This window comes from Indicator indicator, chromosome 18 (genome assembly GCF_027791375.1).
Source record: "Indicator indicator isolate 239-I01 chromosome 18, UM_Iind_1.1, whole genome shotgun sequence".
Classification (NCBI taxonomy): domain Eukaryota; kingdom Metazoa; phylum Chordata; class Aves; order Piciformes; family Indicatoridae; genus Indicator; species Indicator indicator.
Genome location: NC_072027.1, coordinates 7,940,350 through 7,960,409, shown reverse-complemented (window position 1 = coordinate 7,960,409; position 20,060 = coordinate 7,940,350). Strand labels below are relative to the sequence as shown.

Sequence of the window (20,060 nt, the reverse complement as noted above, 5' to 3'; positions counted from 1 at the left end):
CCAGTACTGGGTCCTTTGTTTGCACTGCAGCTTCTTGTTTGTCACTTTTTGTCCCTAAAAATCATCAGTTAAAATCACTAGTTCATTCTTGAAAGTTAGTGGAATTTGGATCAGTTTGGCAAAATCTTGTTCAGCTTGAAAGTTTTTCCTTGAACTTGTGTGATTGGTATAGAGTATGAAAGAGTATATGCAATTGGTAGAAGTTTCCTTGCTTTCCTGGAGCCAGATGGTAGGAAGCTGTCTCGGTGGTAGAGCTAATGCCTGGTGGAAGGGCATGATTGGGTCTTCCTCATTCTCACAGTCAAGTTATGTAAAAAGTCAACATGAATATTTGTCCTTTTTTTAAATTTAAGAAATATTTCCCTTGTAAATTCAGTGGTTAATGTGCATAGAAACTTGACTTGGAACTCACTAGTGAAACTAGTCTGGTTTGGTCTTTGAGAAGGAAGAAGTGAGAGCAAGTATCAGTGACAATTGTAAAGGATTGCAGTGTGTTACTATATTGGTCTCTGTGCCAAGGTAAAGAACAGAGTCTCTGCCTCAAGGAGCTGTTGGACTAGAGATGAAAATTTGGTACAGAACTGGGCAGGTATTACATCAACCTAGCCTTTGTATGCCTTAAAACAATTACAGCAAGGTAGTGAGAATGAAGGTACAGCTGTAATTCAACTTCAGACATTCAGCTGCCCTGTTCATTGCAGGGTTTTACAATGTTTGTAATAATATTACCTACAGACACTTGTGTAATTCTCCTAGTTGTACCATGGCCTTTAAAGTTGGTGTGATATCCAAAGCTGATATGGATCTTGTTTGCTGGTTCTTTTCCTTTAAACAGTCTGCTCTTGAGCTCACCTTTTAATGTAAATTTTCCACAGTTAATGGCCCAAAATGCACCTGAAATTGCTACCATCCTGTAGACTGGGAGGCAGCAAGAACCATTAAAGAGTGCCAGGTGCTCAGCTTGGACATACTTTTTGCAGGACAAGCTTATAGTAAGTTTGGGCTATTTAGGACTCCTGCATACATTTTTCATGCATCTTCAGCAGCGTATCTTTGTCTCTGGGAACTGTGTACTTCAGACAAATTTACATCTGTAATTATGCACAACACACTTGACAATCTTTATGGTGCTTCCTATAGAGAGGAGAAAGCTGGAGGTACATTAGACACAAAAGATACGATTAAAAAAAAAAAAAACAAACAAAAGGAAGACAAAACCTGATATGGTCAGGAGCCATTAAGTGTCTCAAATGGAGAGAAGACACAAATTGGAATTGGTTGCCTGCTCATTAAATTCCTTGCAGCAGATTTTTGCAAAAGATCTTTGGCTTTCTGCATGGCTTTATTTCCTACATAAAAAGGAGTGTTGCAGGGAGTTGAAGCAGCTCCTAAGAGCATTTTAAATGTCAGACTGATTCTATATTGGAAAATATTCTGCATAGGTTATTATTAGTTAGCAATTGAACTGGTTGCGTAAAGACTTTGTATTTTCTAGGTTTTGTAACGTAACTCTTGCTTAAATATCTTGTGAGATTAGTAAATCTGTCCTAGGCTCCTTAGGCAATTATCTGAAATATTGAAGAAATGGGGAAAGGAAAAAATAGGTTTGAGTAGTCCAACCCAATGATTGCAGTTGTCTCATTTGTCAGCAGGGGGATAGGCAGGTATCCTGATGATCAGAATTAAATCTTTTTCTCTGGTTGGTAACAGTTACTTTAAAGCTTCATTTGTGTTGCAGCTTAGTTTAGTCACTGGCATAGCAAAGATTTCTCTTAATATGAAATTATGAAAGCCAGAGACAGAATTGGTAAATCACAGTTAGCTGTCCTCCTGCTTTGCCAAAAGAATGTTCTTTAGTTTCAATGTTGTGTGTTACATCCTGTGAAATTAGTGGCGTGTGATGAGCTCTGAATTCAGTCAGCAGAGAAAGTTTGTATCTGTGCTGTACTGGGATGGTTTACCAAGGGAGGCTCCTGAGAAATTTTTTGAAATGTCAAATATTTAGGTGAAGGAAATGCAGAAAATAAGAAGCAAATCAAGAAGAAGAAAAAAAGAATCTTAATATTTGGTTCTCAAAACCTCTTCAGTAGTACTTGGCACCGGAAATAATTTCCTAGCTGGTGGCTGAGCTTTTTTTGTTTTGTGTTCTTTGTACCGGTAAAGGAGAAAAATCCAATTGCCTTGAGTGACACAGGTGGCGAAGCAGTGAGGAGTCTGCTGACCTAAATTGTGGTCACAGATCCGCGGTGAGAATCATATCTGTGCTGTGTGCTTTGTTGCCAAGAATGGGTGTACCAAGTGAAGGGGTTTGTGTGGTTTTATTAGTAATTTAGAAACCACAAGCAAGGGTTTTATGGCTTTATAGGCAGAGCTGGCTTTCAAAGTGCTCAGTGTTTTCTAAAACAGGCAGAGGCTTTGTCAGAAATGCAGTATGTCCATGAAAGACAAATTGCTTAAAACTTTTTGCTCTGAGGACTGTATGAGCATCTTGGGTTTCTAAATGCAGGATTACCATGGAAAGATACTTGTGAAGACCCTCAGCCTTTAACACTTGAGGTAAAGCTCCAAGCCAGAAGATGACTAGGGCTTTGTTATTTTGTATTCATGTTATTAATTGTGAGTACCTTTATCAGCAAGAGATCAGAGAAGTAAAATGATGTTACAGTTGTTAAATAATCATGAAGTAAATTGGATTGATACAATTTTTATTTTGAAAGAGGAAATTGCTCCTGTTTTGTTGTGGTTTGCAAATACTTGAATACCTAAATGAATTGTCAGCCTCAATTTTGAATGAGGAAGCAAAATAAAACATGAAGTGCTCAGGGTTTCTCACAGGACTTGCCAGGAGAATCCAAGTTTTGAAAACAGTTGGCCTGCTTTCAGATACAGATTTTAATGAGATTAAAAGAGAAAGAATGTGCAAGTTTGATTAGGAAGTTTGGCCATATACTGGCAATGGGTCATAGAAGCCAGCACAGAAAAGTGTGTTTTTTCAGTGGTAGAACTGATTTGTTTTGGAAATGAAAAGTAGGAAGCGGTGAGTAACTGTCACATAATTACAGTGAATTGTATCAAGTTAGTATGAGAGAATCTATATCCTGCAGTACACAGACTGCAGGAGGTCTGAAAGGCAATTTCAGTGGCCCAGACATTTTCTCCTTGACAAGAAGTATTTCAGCTGGTTATTTGCCAGGAACAATTTAACTAAGGATTGTGTGGCTTGTGCAAAGTTTTTATAGCAACCTAATTTCAAAACTGAAATTAACACAGTAGTCCTCCGCTTCTTTTGTGTTAGGGCTTTTCCTACGTTGAGATGAAGATTGGTATTAGATTATGCTTGAACTGGGCAAGGTGGAGAGCATGGTGTGTTGCTGAATGTGTCAGGAGACCTGGTGCATAAGGAGAGATCCATTCGCTTCCAGGCATACACCCAGCAAAGGATTAAGGAATGGATTTGAAAATGAATGTGCACATCAAGAACTAAAGTTGTTTTTTAAAGTCTCTTTTAGTATCCATATGTACTTTGTCAGCCTCCTATCAACGTTTCATCAAGAAATGACAGAGATGGTGCAAGGAAGGCATGGTATGGTGGGTGGTGGGGGATGTCAGCTTGTGAACACCATTTTAAATGACCTGAAGTACAAAAAAAAAAAAAAAAAAGCCTTGAGAGTCACTGAGCTAGCATAAAGGCAATCAAACAAGGTCTTTTGGTCCTTATAACAATGATTGAAAGGCTGTTTTCTTTCTCATTTAACATGCAGCAAGGACATATGGGAGAAGGCGAGGTAACAATATTCCTATTTAATTTTCTAATGTTGACAATGTCTCATGGGAGAATTAGCATTAAGTTGTTACTAGAGGGCAAACTCCAACAGTTAAGGATGAGTTTCACATAAGTTTACATAGTCTGCATGCCATAAAGAAACATTTCAACTGAATTAGGTAGTATTCCACAGTAGTCCTGCTGAGTCTGAAGTGATCACAATCCTTTCAGTGGCCATCATCTGTAAGATCTATTACACTGGAGGGCTATCTCTGTTGCTGTGTTTGTGTGTATGTTATGAATGCTAATGCTGGAGAAGTTTGTTTGTTTGTTTGTTTTTTGGGGTTTTTTTTGTTCTTATGGGGGTGCTGACGGTTTTCTTGACACAGGATAGACTGTAGTGAATATGTGTCCTGGCCTGCTAGCTTAAAGAACCAGATCCTGCAAGCATGCATGTTGAATTCTCTTACAGCAGTGGGAATGCTGAGGAACCTGAAAAAGTTTTTTAGATATGGAGAATTGTTCCATCCAACACCACCTGCAGGATTGGAGCCTTAAGTGGTGAAACGAATGACATCAGTTCATTAGGGGAAAATAAAGTAACATTTAGGTCTATACTACAGTATTTTTTTTACCATAGTAGAAACTAAGTTTGCCTAGCTATAAAAATAGGTCTGATTTACAGCTCACTTTTATTTTAATTAAAGGTGTACAAAGATTCTTGGAATTTCAGATAAAGCAAGCTGGCCACGCCCTCCATTTTTGTTCATATAAATTTTATGGATTGTGGATTTTATTGTAATTTTTTTTCTTCAACTTGTTAGCTGTTTGATTTTTACATGGGAAATATCTGGATATTAGAACAGGTCAAATTTTCTGTTTTCAAGATGTTGTTTAAAAATAAATTTCTTTCAAAGGAAGGAAGCATGAACAGGATAAATTAACCTTACCTGTACATTACTGTGGTGGATCGTAATGAATTCTGAAAAAGCAGACGTAGTATATCCCATCTTAGGCAAAAGGAAATGCATCTAAAACTTGTAGCACACTTCCTTTATTTGCTTACTTTCCCTCTGTCTACTTATTTATCCCTAAAATGGTCCTTAAACAAGTAGAAATCTATGCAGTTTGTTGTCAAGATATCAAATGCTATAACTAAAGGGTTAATTAATGGAAGAGATCAGCTTGTGTGCTCTTTTTCTGAAATTATACAGTTGCATTTATAAATCAAAATCTTATTTAAAAGTAATAAATACTATTAAGGAAATACATGATAAAGATTATCCTAAAAGCATGTTGGGCTGTGTGGGGAAGCATGCTTACAACATTTTCTCTTAAAATGAGTCCATTAACGAATCTCTGTTGTAACATCTGAGTAAACTTGCTCCTACAAGTGACACAGTATTGTCTAGTTTTCAAACTTCTTTTGCAGTAAGTTACAGGGGTTCTTCCTGGTTTTACCAGGGTATTTTTGTGGGTGGTTTGTGATTTATCTTGATATCAGTTAATTTCCATGTGTAATATATTTAGCTGGTAGAATTTTTGTTTTCCTATCGGCACCGTGAAATTGTAGCTACTCACAGTAGGAAGCTGTTCACTGGAATGTGAAATATATATGGCTTAGGTCTTAGTGATGTCTGGCATTGGAGAAGTCCCAAGGGAAAAGAAAAAAAAAAAAAGTTTATATTCTCTTCTGGTTTTGTGCCTTTTAAAAAGAAATCTAATTGGAAACAAAAAATACTGTGGGAATGGTCAACCTGAACATCCATTAGAAGCACTGTTTTGCTTCAAATTTTCATTAGCTGTAGTACAGTTACAGAGAAACTGGCATAATATTCTCTGCATTTGAGTTACTGAGTGATATTGAAAACTGTAAGGGTCATATGAAATTGAGAATAAAACTGCTCATTAGAAGGAAGATTGGAAACAGTTCTTCTGCAGTGCAGTAACAAATGCACATTTTAATATTTAAACAGTGTATGCTTTGTTCTGTTAGTATGGCTTTTTCCCTTTCTTTTTTAACCCCTAATCAGGTCAGTCTTCACTGTTTCCAATGGAGGATGGATTCTTGGATGATGGACGTGGGGATCAGACTCTTCACAGCGGCTTGGGGTCACCTCACTGCTTCTCCCACCAGAATGGAGAACGTGTGGAGCGGTATTCCCGTAAGGTCTTTGTCGGCGGACTGCCACCAGATATTGATGAAGGTACACCTAGAAAATGTTATCCAGAAAAGCTCCTTCTGGCTTAGTGACAAACCTGTGGTGTGAAACCTTTTGTCTGTTAGCTAATGAATGATTGGTTTCCATTCTCCAGGGAAAGGCCTTGATATGTAAATGACTCTTTGCATATTACCACTCTCAGCCCATGGCAAACATGAGATGATTCAAGCTAGTTCAGGCTGTAGCATTTTCTGCCATCGAAGAATAAAATCATGTGTCCACATATTTTACTGACTTCTACAGTATAAAAATTATTTTGAAAGGACAGTGGTTCAAAAATGAACAAGAAAATATCACGTATTGAGAGTCGTAAATACCTTGCAATAGTTTCACAAGCACCAGAAGGCAGTAGTAGGAAAAGTATTGCTAGTAGTTTTATAAAGTTTGTATAATACAGTAAGTCAGCTGCCTGTGTGTGGTTCTCAGAAGCTGTCTTCAGCAGTGAGTATGTCCTCAGGTAGCTTCTAATCTATGCATGGTGAGGACTCAGAGAGTAGTCAATCTGTGCTGGCTGCATACAGTGAGGAACCAGGAATTTGTGGTGGATCCATCATACAGAATGCTGCAGTTACCTCGAGGTGGGGAAGTCATGCACAACTGTTTTAAAGCTTCACTTCACCAGAGCTTTGTAGTCTGTATCTATGGGCATGCTGGGATAGTGATTAGAAGAACTACAGCAAAACTAAGCCTAAAAAGTAAGTTTTTTCTTAATGGCACTTTTTTTATGTTAGGGAGAGTGATAGTAATGCACTGCAGTGTATACTACTGTGAAGTGACAACCTGATTTCCATGTCAAACATAAGAACTACTTTATTATTAAAAGGTCAAATATACCATGGTGTTTACAAGAGGGAAAATGATCTTCAGCTTCTGATTCCTTGTTGGGGTTTTGTTTATTTTTTAACTTTGTTGAATTTGTGGTTTTAAAATCACATAAACAGAATGCAGCTGAGCAGTGTGTCAGGCGAGATGATGCTCCAGTAATGTGAAGTTTGGGTTTATTTTTTCATTTTTTTAGTGAAAAGTTCATATCCAGGGAACTTTAAATAGCAATGGTTCAGGTGTGTTTGTAGAGAAGAAAAAAGGAGTAATCACTCAACTGCAAGAACAGAATTGCAGCTAGAAGAATTCTATGGGGCTGCCACATGCAAATTTATAGCAGTAATTTGATGTTGAAAGCAGAATTGAAATGGATGCAAGAATTGCTTCTTGATAAAACAATATGCTCTTGCCATCTCTCCTACAAAATTGTGTAACTGGGCCCTGCAAGTTTACTCTGTTATTTTGAGGTCAAGCTCAGAAAGCGTTTGCACATGTGGCACCAGCATGTGATATGAACAGGCATGACCGGGTCTTGTAATAATCCCTCTCATTTTTTTTTCCAGTCTTACTGCAGTTACAGGGCATATTGGCAAGGTTGATTGCTTAGTAGCAAGTTAGCAAATTGTCCCTAACTTCTTTGTGGGAGGGTAGTTGAAGCTGGATAATGATGGCTGCATAGATGCAGTGACTCCATTTCTGTGAATTAGTGGGGTTATGAGATTTTATTGATAATCAGAAGAAGAGCTTGATCTTTGACCTTTATTGTTTTGTGTGTTCTGACTTGTCATAAAGATTCCCCATCAGCTAGTAAGCATTGCTATGAGCTGCTGAACCTTTAGAATCACAGAATGTTTATTTATAGGATGAAGCTACCTGAAATCAGTGTTCTTCAATACAATTTCATTCAATTTATTGTAGTTTCAATTTGTGCCTTTTCCCTTCTTTCTTTACAGATGAGATCACTGCTAGTTTTCGTCGCTTTGGACCTTTGATTGTAGACTGGCCTCACAAGGCAGAGAGCAAATCTTATTTTCCTCCTAAAGGTAAATACCTGCTTACTAATAACATAGGAGCAGTTTAGGGAAATTTTTCTTGATAAGACTCCATTTTAGACAAGATTTCTGTGACAATGACCCAGTGTTCAGTGGTTAAAAAGCTGAATCCTTGGGATTGTTATTATCTGGTGGAATGTAGAATGTGAATTTGTTCTGCATTAAAAGATTCTTCCTTGATTTTCTATTTTTAGTTTACATATTCTGTTCTCCCTCTGTTGTTCCAAATTTTTGTATTAATAGTCAAGACTAGTCCTCTTTGAAGGGACTAATGCCCTCCATGGAAGCTGGGAATGATTTATGCCTTATATTAACAACCATCCTGGCAGGTTTGTCACTACAGCTGTGGCTCTTATTCAATTCATACTGCTGGCTTAGCCTTTCAGAGGAAATGGGAGAGAGTGTGCTGATCAGCAAGCTCCCAGTGAACTTGCTGGGTTAGAAACAAGTGAGAGCATTTCAAAGTTTATCCCTTATTGTGTGGTAGCACATGGAGCCAAGCATAATTCTGGGTTAAATAATTATTCTATAAGCAAATAGACAAAAGAAGTTCTGTGTGTGTTTGCTCTTTTGTAGGATACGCATTTTTGCTATTTCAAGATGAAAGCTCTGTGCAGGCACTGATTGATGCATGTATTGAAGAAGATGGAAAGCTCTATCTTTGTGTTTCCAGCCCCACTATCAAAGACAAACCGGTAGGTAGAATTGTCAGGGCCTGCACAGTTCCTGTATGATAACCTGAAAATGTTCTCTTCAGATGCCTTTCCCCCCTTTTTTCTCTTTTCTGAGTGCTAATGTTTAAATTTCTCAAGGGCGTCAAAACAGACTCTCAAACACCAACTTACTTATTTTTAAATTAGACATGATGGAGTTTTTTAGTCCAGTTACATTTAGTATTTTTTTTTGAAAAAGGTTTGCTAAATTTCACCATTGCTGGTACAATAAATATACTTCCAGACTGCTATTATATACTTTCTATTGATTAAATTCATATTGTCTGACTATTGTATATAACATGCATGTAACATTTGACAGGGACAAATTAATTAAAAAAAAAAAACCACCATGTATCATAGAATGGCCTAGCTTGGAAATGACCTTAGAGATCATCTACTCCAGCCTCCCCGCCATGGGCAGGGACTTGCGTCAAGTAGACTTGGCTGCTTAAGGCCTCATCCAGCCTGGCCTTGAACATCCTCAGGGAGGAGGCATCTACAGCCTCCCTAGGCAATCTATTCCAGAGTCTCACCACCTTCGTACTGAAGAACTTTTTCCTAAGATCCAGTCTAAACCTACTCTCCCTCAGCTTAAAACCATTCCCCTGTCTCTAGGCATCCTTATAAAGAGTCCCTCTCCAGCCTTCCTATAGGCTCCCTTCAGGTATGGGAAGGCAGCTATAAGGTCCCCCTGGAGTCTTCTCTTCTCTAGGCTGAACAACTGCAGGTCCCTCAGTCTATCCTCATAGCAGAGGTGTATGTGACATTGAACTGTGAATTATTAGTACAAATGGTTTAGGGGCTGATGGAAGCCTGTTGATAGCTGGAGAGACTTCTGCTCTATTCTTGTACTTCACATTTGGCCAGCTGCGGGCAAATAGAAAGCAGGCAGGTTTGCATAGTAAATAAACACAACTGGGTGCACTGGAGCCTGTCACACTGAGATAACACTAGTCTGGTGCTCACACTTGCCTGGAACAACACGAATAGTGTAGATATGTATGCAGTAGAGGGGGTCAGACAGCACAGTTCAGGCATGATTAAGTAAATGTGTAAGTAGAGGGTGAGTTTTTTCCCCGAAATTTGGGTAATAAGGAAGTGATGAAATGTACTGTGGCCAAGTGGTCTGTCTGAACAGAGCTCGCTGCTATTTCATTTTGAGAAACGGTTGCTAGAAAATGAGTTAGGAAGTACAGCTGCTGAAGAGGTTTTCTTCTTTATATTCTTTATAGGATACTGTTTTAATTTCTATCATTGAGATCCTTTGAGTTGTGAATTGTTAAAAACACGTTTTTTTGTCCATAGGTTCAGATCCGGCCTTGGAACCTTAGTGATAGTGATTTTGTTATGGATGGTTCACAGCCTCTTGACCCACGAAAAACCATTTTTGTTGGTGGTGTTCCTCGGCCTTTACGAGCAGGTACACTGTGTGTTCTGCAGCACTGGGTGTGTTGAACGTGCAGTCTGGTTTGGGGAGCAATGGGGGAAACGAGTTCCTTCAGCAGGGGAAGTATTAAGTGTTCTGAACACTTGTCGTGGGGGGCATGAATACAAAGGGCTGTTTGATTTGATGCTCTCAGCCAAAATGGCCAAGTGTACATGGCTGTTTCCTTTTCCTTTCTGGTTTAGTGGAGCTCGCAATGATAATGGATCGGCTGTATGGAGGGGTGTGCTATGCTGGAATTGACACAGACCCTGAGCTGAAGTACCCAAAAGGAGCTGGGCGGGTTGCATTCTCTAATCAACAGAGTTACATAGCTGCTATCAGTGCTCGCTTTGTTCAGCTGCAGCATGGAGAGATAGATAAACGGGTAAGGTCTTCAAGTGTATTCTATTTTTGTTCACTGCTTTCTCTAGAAATGCTTTTCCATGTAAATGTGTGTCATTGTGAAGACTGTAAATGTTATATCAGATTAATTGCATATTTAGGGCTAGATTGTGCCACTTAGATACAACACAGAATAAAAATGAAGGAGTGCTACAGAGCTGTTGCTTCTGGAACGTGGGAGGCAACTGTGAAGCAGACTTTCTCAAATTGCTTTGCATAATGGGAAGCATGTCAGCTGCCATGCCCTTTTATAAGAATATTGCACTCATCATATACTCCCACTGCAAGTATTTGCACTTGTAGTGTTTGTACAATCTCAGGGAGTAAGGTGTGTGCCAAAGATGGAGCCTTTCTTATTCCTGTTCTACCTCTTTTGAGAGAGTGGGCAGAATTTGGCCTTACTGTTACACATTGTGTGCTGGGCGTTCCCAAAGAGCATCACAACAATGCATTGTGAACTTGTTAGCATGTATTACAGCCTCACAGTCAGCCTCCACAGCTTATGTAAAGGCTGTGTCTACTTATTTTATTGCCTTATTATTATCAGTTAAAGGAATATGCTAAATGGATCTGCAGTTCACTTGCCCTCTGCTCTCTTCATCTATCTAAAATGCGACTTTGCCAGTTACAGTGATCTGCAGGCCACAATTTTGAGAAACTTGGATCCTTACATCTACTCTTCTAATTCATGCTTTGTCTCTGAATTTTTCTTACATGATGGTCATTATTGATCTGAATCTTACTAGAGAGAAAAATCCCCAAACTTAGCTGATTATCATTTCACTTCTGCTGTGGCTATGAAGCTTGGGTAGAAGAATTGTAACAACAATTTGACTGCGGGCCTGCAAATTGGAATGTCTTTGTTCTAATCTTGGCTCTCAAATAAGTTCCGTACAGCTTTGAACAAATAATTTGGGCTGCCCTTGTGCAACTTCTGCTTGCATAAGCAGACACTTGGGTGAATAGGTCCATTGAAACTGGTGAGACTACAAATTTGAGTAAGTACTTGTGAACTCTAGCAAAGATTTTGCAATCTATTTCTCTGTCTATCTCCCACTCCTCATTTCCCCATTTTGTGTGTAGTTCAGAAGAAATGAAGGGAGTTGAGTGCTCAGGGGATTCATTATTAGAGGGCTGGGGCATATGAGAGAGATAAAAGTACAACAATGGCAAGACTACTTTTTATTAATAAGGTACTATTTATTAATAGTGTTTCTGTAAAAATATAAACAAAATTAGTAACAAGAATGGATTTCCTGTAAATTTTGGCAAGGAGGTGCTGCTAAAGGGTGTGCCCTTCAAAGAGAATGCAAATTAACTGCTCAGTGGCCTGCAGCACTCATCACTGCAGAGCTTCAGATGAGTGCTGCCACCCTAAGTGTGCCAGATGAAGTTGCTTTAATCCAAGCTGCTCTGTAGCTGGGAAACCTCACTCTGATCAGCACAACTAACAAGTGCAGGCTGCATTTGGCACAGGCACTTCAGCACATACTAAATAAATGTGCTGAGGACTCTGACTAATATATGTGGGTTGCAAACTTGCACAGAAACCAGTGCTGCAGTAGCAGGCTACAGCAGGCAGAGGTATAATTAATTACCTGTGCTGTAGTTTGGCCTCTGAATATGGCTGAGTAGGCATAATGGTTCAGGAGAATGGCCATGTTAAGGAGGCCCACATGGCAGATTTGTAGGTTTTCTTCTTGGCACGTATAGAAGACTGCTCAATGAATACTGAGCCTCAAACTACGCAGCAAACTAGGTGGTGTTAGGAATATTTTTTCTGCTCTTTTACAAATTCAGCCTTTAAATAGCATGGAGGAGTGTTAAAGAAACACAGCTCTGAAAGTGGAAGAGGAGAAAAACTGAGGATAAAAAACCCAAAGGCTGCTTTACTGTGTCCAAGTAGTTTATATGCAGTGTTAGTACAAATGACATCAAACTACTGCAGTGCCCTGTCTGGGCTGTGATAAAGTTGTGTAAGTTTAAAAGCACAGGAACTTGTGAATGGCCTTATTTGAATGAGCTGGCATGCCTCTGAAGCTTGTGAGATACAGATAGGAGCATCCCTAAGCCAGATGCAGAGATAACAGGTTAAGAGTAGAGATAAGAGTAGAGATCACCAGTTGGAAACGTTTGTGAAAACGTTTAATCAAATGAACTTCAGAGAAAGCTCACAAACCCTTCTAGAACAGGACCTGTACTTGTACTTTTTTAATGTGAAGTTTTGTGTTGCACTTCTGATGTCACATGGACCCTTGACAGTTCAGTTGAGCAGAGGAATGGAGGTGATTGCTAGTTTTGAGGTGAATCTGAACCTTTAGGGGATGGCAGTGCTGCATTTGTGATTTAAACATGTAGCAATGTCTAAACAAGCTGCACTGTAGCCATCTTCCATACAGAGAACACGAAGCTTTGCTTTGCTGTCACAGAGAAAATGCTCTGGAGTGCTGTGAGCAGGGTTTTGTAGCCCACAGTACAGCAGGCTGGGTCTTGGTATGCAAATGCCTAGATGAAAAGCTAGCAGCCTGTGATGTTGCCTTGTAGATGTATCTTTGGAGAACCAGCTGGTAAGTTCCTGTGAGTCATTATCAGTTAAGAACTATAAGGCATTTTTCTTCTCCTTTTCGTTTGCTGTACTCAATTACTGCTCATTATCTGGCCCTTAATGCCAACAGCGTAGGTGGCCATCAGTCCTGTCTTAAGCCTCTCTTTTGATCCAGACCAGATTAGGTGGGTTTTCTTTTGCTGAGAGGAAGAAGCCACAGAAAAAGAAAACAGAAATGTGCTGCTTATTAAGATACAGATGAAATCTTTTAAAGTTGGAAATACAGACACTGAAATTTGCAGACCACGTGCATATTTAATCTGCAGTTACAGTGTTGTGTAAACAGTTTACATTCCTACCTGAAAGGGTAGGAGCTTAATCATGCATTGCCATACATAAAAATAACTCCCCAGAATTCTTCAGGGTTTGGATGTGAATCTGTATGTCTCTTATGTAACAATAGGTTGGTTGGTTCTTTCTGTCAATCAGTGACAGCATAGTGATGGTGAACATTGATTTCTGGGTTTTTTGTTTTTAAGGCTCAAGAAGGATGGTGGGAGCAGGGTTGTTCTTAAGTGCCTGTAGTTCTGAGTGTGAGTGTTTAATGGTGATGATCCTGTGTAATGAGGGGGAAAATTCTTGAGTGTGCTGTTCCTTTCTAGTCCTGCTAGAACACAGATAGTAAATAGTGTGGAACTGTCGTTACCTATGTTGCTGCTACGAATTGTAAACTTTTTTCTCGTTTTCTGAACGCAGGTGGAAGTTAAGCCATATGTCTTGGATGATCAGCTTTGTGATGAATGTCAGGGGGCCCGTTGCGGTGGAAAATTTGCTCCATTTTTCTGTGCTAATGTTACCTGTCTGCAGTATTACTGTGAATATTGCTGGGCTGCTATCCATTCACGCGCTGGCAGGGAATTCCACAAGCCCCTGGTGAAGGAGGGAGGAGATCGCCCAAGACATATTTCATTCCGCTGGAACTAAATGATCACTGCAGTGCTCATATGCAGGCCTCAAATTAAGTGCACTCTTCTGTTATCCTGATTGTCCCTCCCCTCCCCATCCCCCCCTTCTCTGATTCAAGATAGCATGTCCTTTTGTAGTAGTCTGTAATTTAACAATAGAATAATGAAAGAATGACCTATAATATGGATATTTTGTAGAATCTTGTCATTGAAAACTGTATTGGGAACTCCTTTTCGTATCGATAACATGTTGCAAGTGAGTTGCATTCTCTTGTCTTTACTACCGAGAGAACCCTTAATTTCATGCAACATTTTCTTAGAGGAGAGAAAAATATTAAGAGAATTGAAACAATAGAGTATTTTGGTTTTTTAATTAAATTATTGTTAATAAAGAACAGAAGAATACTTTTATTAAGATAACCATGTAACACTATCGGTCTGTTCTGACACTTTTTCCCCAGGGAAGCCTGTTTTTTGCCTCTCTTTTTCTTTCAACTTCGGATTTTTTCAGCAACAGATGAAGTTAGCATTTACCTACCAACAGGAAAGAGCATGTTTAAAGCAACAAAAATGCATGAACAAAGTTGAAGCAGCATTATAATAATGGTCTTTTTTAAAAAAAAAAAATCTGTAAAGGGTTTTGAGGCTGAAATTTTAGCTCGGTATGTATTTGACCATGCCTCTGACTTACCACCCACATCCAAATTACTAATGAGATAGGCAGAGCTTACTATATTTTCATCAAAATTATTACCTTTTGAGAATTCCTGAATGTAAAAGATGAGTAAAGTTACTACTGAGGGAGGAGTGCACTTTTTTTTTTTTTTTTTAATTAAGAGAACTCAAATGTCTGGTTACAGCCCTAGAAATCCTACCAAAGCTAGAGTAATAACAACTAGTTAACTGGCATTTCCTCTCCTGAAGGATAAATATATAGATTTTATTTTTGATGGCTATATATAACTCTATATCCTAATATACTAACATTCATCAGGGGCCAGCCTTTGTTCTCCATTTTGACGTGAAAAAGTAGAAAACCTAAAGATACCTCAAGGATATCACTGATTTTTACTGAAGTTTTGATATTCCATTGTATCACATGAACTAAAATTGGCTGCTTATTCGTTTCCCATCTTGGATGCAAAGTTAGTTTTAAATGCCCTCTAACTTAGTTGCAGCAGAAGGCATGCACCTTCTGTAGTTTCCAAGTCTTGTTTTGCACTGTTTTCTGAATCTGTGCATGAAATGGTGCAAGTTATGCATGTTCCTTTCTTACTCTTCCTGCAGAAAAAATTCCAGCTAAAATTCCACCTCTTTCAGAACTTAATATGGAGAAATAAAGAAACACAGGGATTTGAAGTGCCAACATTGCTAAGTTAATGCCTGCTTTATTATAAAGAAGTCCTACCTTGAGAAGCATTAACACAGTACATGTTAATTGAGTGATAAAGAGTGGGTGCAGGGGTTTTAGTTTGAAATAGTTGAATGAAGGAGTAGTTCTGAAAATTATTTTTATTACTTTGAACTAACGCCCTGGCCAAATTCTCAACAGATTATTTAGCAGTGTGCAAACAAAAAAATTTAGTGGCAGTCTTCTGAACTGCCCAAGTGGCATCTGGTTCCATCCTAGATTCTCTCAAACCAAAGACTTGCCTCAGCACTGCTCGGAAAACACCTGCCCCGTTAAAAGCCTTCATCGGCCCCCCCCCCCATCCCCTTCCCCGAGCCCAGATTATCTTTATGAGAAGCAGTTTTTATTTTCAATACAGGCTTTAATGAACTATTACCTTACCAAGTTCCAAAGGTCAAAATGGAGACATTTGCTGTCTACTAGTCAAGTATAGAAAGGGAGCTGCTTTTAATGAAATCCCTGAAAATATTGACAACAGTAATGCAAATGCAGAGTGCTCTTGTGTAGATTGTCAGGGACTTTTTTTTCTCTGAAGTACATAATTATAGTTGGAATGTTCCTTTAATTTTTTTAATGCTTGTAGGTGGCTTGGGGTGTGCTATTGTGCCGATCCTACCCAGTAAACAGGTGAGATGGGTTACCATTACGAGAAATAACACTGTTTGAGAACTAGCTTTGAATAATAATTTTCCCTTTGTACATGACCTGCTGAATTTCGGTACAGTGTTTTGTAGCTAACTTATTTTGTCATGCACATAATGTATATTTGTTATGCACTACTTTTGTATATCTTGTTTTTCCAACAGTGAGCATTTTTAGGCACACTTTTCACTGACGGGATATCTCTTTATGCAATACCTCAATTTTTCATATTGCAAAGAGTAGCTTTTTGTACTTTTATTACTGAGAGATCTTCATATACTTCATTTTTTAATATAAATAATTTTAATAAATTTTATTTTCTTATATTCTGCTTTTTATACATTTCAGTGCTCTGCATACATTTTGAATTATGGATGTCGTGCACTGGCAATGCTATTTTAGAATCTGCAGAGAAAAGAAAGCATGTTGCTTAAACATCTTAGCCCAGCACCAGGTATTTGGTGTACATATAATTTAAGAAAATAGTCTATGTAAAGTTGAGAATTAAAGAAGAAAAGCATGAAAGTGACAAATAACACTGTCTTTAGACCCATGAAATTTAAATGCATAACTATAGTGTAGAAATCGAGAAAGTCAAGAAACATCAAAATTGTCTACCGCTTCTTACTGAGTTTTTAAAAGATGATACACAAACGCAGAACGTTTTTGGTGAATGTTTAGCCATTTTTAATCTCAATAAAAACAATTGATGTTAGGTGTTTGATGCAGAAATGTGTCTGCTCTTTTAAATTATGTTTAAAGAGTAAAAGAGAGCCTGCTAGGTGGCAGGCGTGTAATGTTAGTATGCATGACTAATGTAAGAAATCGTTATTCTACTAATATTCACTTGTGATTGTGTGACAAGCGTGTTTACAGATTATTTGGTTACACTTCGATTTACAGGGCATAAACAATTATAGACATTACTCTGTACTTAAATGGTGATTACATGTCCTCCTGGTTAGGTGGGACTTGTAGTTGGGGTTACTGTGTAGCTCCGAATACAACGAACACGTAGTCGGGTTACCAGTCTTAGGGTTCTCACTTCAATTTGCAAAGGGGTTTAATGAGCATGTAGTTTGATCACACTAGCATGGCACTGGCCATGTATTTACAATGTAGTTACAGAGTAATTACATGGTTATTTTTGCAATGTAAAATAAAGTGTTTCTGATTATTTTATATGTAAAGGAACCCCACTGCCCCGTGCTTTTTTGGTATATAGTATCTTACTTCTCCATACACAGACCTCTGCAGAATGCAAATTTAAAACTTGCAGCGAATGAATTTAGTGTTTTATAAGGATGCTGTTGGAAAGACTTGATAATTCACCCCTTTTGTTTTTTGAAGAGTTAAAGCCTTCTGTTAAAAGGTGATTTAAAACTTGAATGTGATGAATTGTGGCAAGTTAACTTCAAGTTATGTGCAATACCTATTTCAGACTTCTGGAAGATCTTTGCAGTGTAATTCTTTGTTTTTAATTGCAGACATTTAAAAATGTCATTTTCTACTGTTCTAGTAAATCCTCTTTCTTGCTGGTGTTTCTAAAGAAAAGAATCAGAAATCAATCTTTCTACTAATGTAAATTTGAGATTATTTTTTAAAAAAAAATGGAATAAAAGGTTTTGGTCATTTGCTTTATTTTATTATCTTATTTTAAAGCTACTGTGATAGCATTGTAAGAATTGGGACAATATTGTATTCAACTGTTTTATTTTTTATATTTTTAAATTTTAAAGTATAATTAGTTTTTATAATTTTCATCAGATTTTTTTGTTATATTTTTTGGAAGTGAAACTTTTAGCAAGTGGGTGTCTAGTTTTTACTAATCCCTAATATGTTTTTTTTTCCCCCAATGTATTGCTCATATTATCAGAAGGAAAAGTTATTTAAGTATGTCAGTTAATTGTACTACTTGGCTGAATTTCCATATAGTTTTTACTGTGTATGGGGAGGTTGTAGTATTTATTATAGCATTTTAAATAAGGGTAATTCATTTTTTATTAAAGTCATTTTCACGTTTAAGTTCATATTTTTGTATGTTCTACTCTAAGTTATATAACACAAGTTACTTTTTTTAAAGAGTTCATTTGTTGAAGTGCTAGTGAAAATTAATGTTATTAAATAGTTTGCAAATGACTATTTATACCAGTATGCATATAATTTTTAAATATTTGTAATGTGAGATGTTGAATGAATAAAACTTTTAACTCAATGTTTCTTTTTAACCTTATTTTAAGCTTGCTGTAGAAAGTGTTTCACAGAATGTTAGGGGTTGGAAGGGAGCTCCAGAGATCATGGAGTCCAACCCCACTGCCGAAGCAGGATCATCTAGGTCAGGACTCACAGGAACGCATCCAGGCAGGTTTTGAAAGCCTCTGGAGAAGGAGACTCCACAACCTCTCTGGGCAGCCTGTTCCAGTGCTCTGTCATCCTCACTGTAAAGTTGTCTCCTCATGTTGAGGTGGAACCTCCTGTGCTCTAGCTTGTACCCATTGTTCCTTGTCCTATCACTGGGCACCACCAAAAAGAGATTATCACCTTCATCCTGACACCCACCCCTCAGATATTTATAGACATTGGTAAGATGCCCTCTCAGCCTTCTCTTCTCAAAACTAAACAGCCCCAGTTCTCTCAGTCTTTCTTCATAGGAGAGATGTTCAAGCTTTCCACTGGACTCTCTCCAGCAGATCCCTGTGTGTTTTGAACTGGGGAGTCAAAAACTGGACACAGTATTCCAGGTTTTATTTTTGTGGCTAAAGCTCATGGGGCTCAGGGAAATGATTTTGACGAAGTGTATGGCACACGTCTGGCTATGTGATTTGTGAAGTGCTTTAGGCCAAGTTCAGCTGTCCTGTTCTGTTCAAAACATGGTTTTGTAAGGGGTGTGTGAGAGCAGGTATAGCCACCTGAGAGATGCCAAGTACCACAAGTACTGCATTAATATGATACAAAATCAATGTGCAGTGCTGCAGGAATGGAAAGGATGATGTACAGAGGACTGTAGAAGTGCTCTCTGTTGAATCAGGCTGTAAGAGGAACCCTTTTTGCTGCTTGTATCCAGATGCAATCATTAGGAAGTACTGAATGCTAACTGCTTGATTTTATGATTTTGTGAATTTGGTGCTTGCTGAGTGTTCGTCAGAAGCTGTGTGTAGCTTTGGAAAAGCCTTCCAGCAGCCTCAGCACTGCCATTGCTTTTTTTTCCCACAGCCATAAATGCATCAGCCTAGACAAAGAACTGTAGCTGCATCACTTATTTCTACTTGGTGCTCTCTGCAGCTAATTCATAGGGACAAAGAGGGAAACCAATACACAGCTGTGAGATCAAGCTAAGTGGGCAGGTGCCCTGTTCAATGAGAAAAATACCACTGAGGCACATGTAATGTATGATGGAAGTCAGAAACCACTGTGCAGCTAGGATGAAGAGATAACCAGACTAGGGCCAGAGTGGAGCCAAGCACGGTGTGGACAGGCATGGATGCTTTTTTTTAATTGTCGCCTGGTTATGATCTGATACTAACAGAATGAAGAAGTCTAGCATTTTAGAGAGCTTGCTAGTGTTGGCCTTTCATTTAAAATACCTAAGCTCAAAATGTCTAAAAAGTCAGGTGAAGCATTTACAACTGGATGTATTCACCCTTCAAGGACAGCAGGATCTGCACATAAAAGGTTCAAGAGTTTTGCATTCATAGTAGGGAGGCATTCCCCAGACTTTGTTGGGTTTCTGACTTGGATACAAAGGGGTGAGCTTCAGTCAAGTGTATTTCTGGAAGTAGCTCTGCTGTGTGGAGCCTTGAGTTGGAACACACACATGTACCATGTGAGGAAACACCGCTGCCCCAAATACAGCACTGCAGTAGAAGCAGACTCTGCTCACTGCACCGACAGCACTTTGCTGTTGGTGTCTGAGCCACTAATCCCTTGTGCCATCATCTAAGGAATGGTGTTGCAAATGTTAAATAGATGTTGAGTATCTTTCTTTTCTGTGGGTGCTGCAGGAAATGCAGATCTTGCAGAATTGAGCTATAATGGGATTAGTTCTGCAAGATGCTAACACTTCAATTTCTACTGCCTTCAGATGAGGCAAACTT

The 20,060-nt window shown here is 38.5% G+C and overlaps 1 protein-coding gene across 2 annotated transcripts in view; it reads left to right on the top strand.

Moving 5' to 3' along the window:
* CPEB4 (cytoplasmic polyadenylation element binding protein 4) overlaps positions 1-14,634 on the top strand; it is a 40,512-nt gene extending 25,878 nt beyond the window's left edge. Inside the window, exons 3-9 of one of the 2 annotated variants that reach the window (XM_054388912.1) lie at positions 3,762-3,785; positions 5,797-5,970; positions 7,761-7,850; positions 8,436-8,554; positions 9,881-9,995; positions 10,205-10,386; positions 13,705-14,634. In XM_054388912.1, the coding sequence (XP_054244887.1) occupies positions 3,762-3,785; positions 5,797-5,970; positions 7,761-7,850; positions 8,436-8,554; positions 9,881-9,995; positions 10,205-10,386; positions 13,705-13,932 (932 nt within the window). In that variant the 3' untranslated portion in view covers positions 13,933-14,634. The remainder of the gene's footprint in view (positions 1-3,761; positions 3,786-5,796; positions 5,971-7,760; positions 7,851-8,435; positions 8,555-9,880; positions 9,996-10,204; positions 10,387-13,704) is intronic. The other variant, XM_054388911.1, reaches the window with a different exon arrangement.
* Positions 14,635-20,060: the final 5,426 nt, after the last annotated feature.